At 31.6% G+C, this 2,902-nt stretch overlaps 1 protein-coding gene across 1 annotated transcript; it reads right to left on the bottom strand.

The window, feature by feature from the left end:
* Window positions 1-270: 270 nt before the first annotated feature.
* On the bottom strand, window positions 271-2,378 carry WRKY49 (WRKY DNA-binding protein 49). Its single transcript, XM_079072647.1, has 3 exons — window positions 2,023-2,378; window positions 1,662-1,805; window positions 271-841 (listed from the first exon to the last, which is right to left on the bottom strand). The coding sequence occupies exons 1-3, from the start codon at window positions 2,262-2,264 to the stop codon at window positions 367-369; spliced, it is 861 nt and encodes a 286-aa protein (XP_078928773.1). The 5' UTR covers window positions 2,265-2,378; the 3' UTR covers window positions 271-366.
* Window positions 2,379-2,902: the final 524 nt, after the last annotated feature.

Raw genomic sequence — 2,902 nt, 5'->3', positions numbered from 1 at the left:
GGATTAATATATTGAATGGGGCAAACAAGAGTAACAAATGTGTAATTTACTCTAAATTAAATTAAATCCAAAAAAACCTTTAATGCATATGCTGAAAATATGTAATTTGCTCTTGATAAAAGCAAGTTACCAACTTTCACAAAAAGTAAAAATAATAAATAAATAAAATAAAATAAAACAAACAAAACAAAAACAAAACAAAACAAAACAGATGTTATGTATAAATTATTAGCTTATACGATCAAAATCGTTATATTTATATGGAAAATAACCAACCAATTGTAAAGGCACTTAACACTTTTAAAATGACAATTTCCGTTATTGCATACATGTCATATATTATCTATTACACACTATGTTGTAGCATCAGTATTTAGGAGACCATGAAAACCAAGGGGAAGCCGGTGGAGAAGGATGAGAGGAAGAGGAAGAACAAGATGTCGATGAATTTGTTGTGTAAATCATAGGATTCCGGATGACTAATGGCACCATGTCCTCAAGCAATCCTTGCGAACATATTGCTACTTCTTGATCAATTGATTCTTCTTGAAAATCTTTTATCATGGTTGGTGGTTGGTGATCAAGACAAAAATGTCTTGTGTTTTCATCCATGTCTTTGGTTGGTTGTTGATAGTTTTGATGTGCATCTTGCTCAAAATTGAGCGTTCTAAACTTCTTAGTAGGTGGGTCAGGATTCTCTGATTGTCCAAACACGAAAAATGGGTACATGTAGTGAAGGTGAAGTCCTTCATAAGTGATGATTAATGTATCAGGGTCATCATTCGATCGCTCAACTTGCTTTTTTGCACCGCAACGTGGGTTGGTGCATTTATAATAGCTCCTGTATTCATAAAACCGTATTTGTTTATCAATAGATATAATGGTTGAACAAAATGTCATTTAAATATTACAATATTAATTATACCATTTAATTACAATTTTTTCGAAATCGTTAAAGTAATAAGGATTAAAGCAATGAAATAGCACTCAATAGAATAATAAGGATTAATTATAGGGATTCCATAATTGTACTGCCCTTCTTACTAACTTAAACAATCATTAGACTACCAATTATTTTCAACCTAAGAGCTAAAATAAAACAATTTAATAGTTTATCCAGTTAAAATTTAATCTTAAAAACAGCATTATTTCTATTCTAATATTTATAAGCAACTACGGAGTAATTAGTTACCTTTATAAAAAAAACATTTTTTGTATTTTTTACAGCAAAAAAGAATTAGTTACGTTTATAAACAAAATATTATTTTATTATAATAAATGATTATATGATTATGTTTCGAAATTATAAGTTTAACCAACTCCTTTCATCGTTATGAAGGTCCTTGCCACAAATCAACAATGCCTTTTTTCGTGAACTTTCATGAGAATGATGAGATATAGTACTAGATGTCATATGGTAGTCACCTGTATGTCACATCAATGTCATATTAGCATCTTAACCAAATAAACCGGTCAAATTTTGACTGAATGACTTGGATGTGACAAATTTAGATAGCTTAGTGACATAAAACATAAAAATTGAAGTTGAATAATCTTGTAAGGCAAATGAGAAAAATTGGTAATTAATTAATGCATGATGTTATATGCCTGATAATAATAATATGTTGTTTTAGTAGAATTCTGACCATATCCTTAATTACCTGGGGTTAGAGCTGTTCTTAATAGACTTCTGACCATACTTTCTCCATTTATAACCATCATCGGCCATTACATTTCCACTACATTTTACTTTCAGTACATACTTGTTCTCAACCCTGGACACTCCTCTCTCCATATCTGAAATTCTGCACACATAGGAACTTGTTAAGCATGAGCTACTATATTAAAAACCTCAAACTAGCTATACATATAGTTACACATATATTAACATATATGCACCTCTATATTTTGCAATTAATATGAAGTAAAAGGAAAACATATTTACAACAACTGGGACAAAAATTTGATGTGTTTTCTATAATACAAAGAAATGAAGGATTATCATTTATCAAAGAACAAAACCTGGTTAATGCCGACAGCTCGGGAGTATTATTTGTGTAACTTGAAGCCACTAATGCTTTTCCAATATCCGTTATTGTGGGCCCAGAGTATATGCTTGATATCAAATTGTTTACCGAGTAATTATCTGGATCACCAGCGATTTCTTGAGGCAACAAAACATATGGGGATTCGTCATAAAGAAGCTCTCTCAGAAGATCATCTTCGAACCCTTGTGACCAGTTGCATGCCTCCGATTCCTTCATTGTAGGTTTGACAATTTAAATACGAAGAACCAAAAGGGGTGGTTGTATATTTGCTTATGATGAAGTGGGTAAGGTAAGGTAGAGGTTTATAGAATGAGAGAAGGTGAGTGAGAGTGGAGCAGATAAAAGAGGATTTTGTTATTTTTTGTAGTAGGCACCAAGTGTTCTTTAAGCGACTTGGATAGCAATGATGAGTTGACTTTTTATTTATTTATATTGTTGTTGATGTCAAAGGGTCAATTCTGAAGACGGTAAAATTTCTCCATTATATTCAACATGAAAGGTCAGTTTTGGATCATGTTTATTTTGCAGCAGCATGTGGCATGTGAATCAACTACATTAAGTCATTACCCCTCCGCTACCCTACAAAATTAACCAGTCATACGATCAACATTGAGAGATAAATCAGCACATTTATTGCCCAAGATTATCGAAGGTGATAACAAATCTGATTCTTAAGTCTTAACTCTTTACCCTAAGGCTAAGCGGAAATATGTCAAATCAATATATAACTTAAAATTTCTCAAAATATATATGATTAACTATTAGAAGTCAAAAAATTGTTACTGAATCTTCAATAACTAAATTAGGAGTAGTTCTGATTCGACCAGCGTGGTGTAATTTTCTGCTTTCTTTTG

The sequence above is a fragment of the Lactuca virosa genome, chromosome 9, assembly GCF_052849685.1.
Source record: "Lactuca virosa cultivar CGN04683 chromosome 9, Lactuca_virosa_CGN04683_v6, whole genome shotgun sequence".
NCBI lineage: Eukaryota > Viridiplantae > Streptophyta > Magnoliopsida > Asterales > Asteraceae > Lactuca > Lactuca virosa.
The sequence above is the reverse complement of the archived record's forward strand: the minus strand, read 5'-3'. Positions and strand labels throughout refer to the sequence as shown.

Excerpts from the sequence above, each read along its gene's own strand:
- WRKY49 (XM_079072647.1), bottom strand. The coding sequence starts at position 2,264 with ATGAAGGAATCGGAGGCATGCAACTGGTCACAAGGGTTCGAAGATGAT. Across the intron at positions 1,806-2,022 it reads GAGCTGTCGGCATTAACCAG|AATTTCAGATATGGAGAGAG; the intron begins GTTTTGTTCTTT and ends CTATGTGTGCAG. Across the intron at positions 842-1,661 it reads AAGAACAGCTCTAACCCCAG|GAGCTATTATAAATGCACCA; the intron begins GTAATTAAGGAT and ends TTATGAATACAG.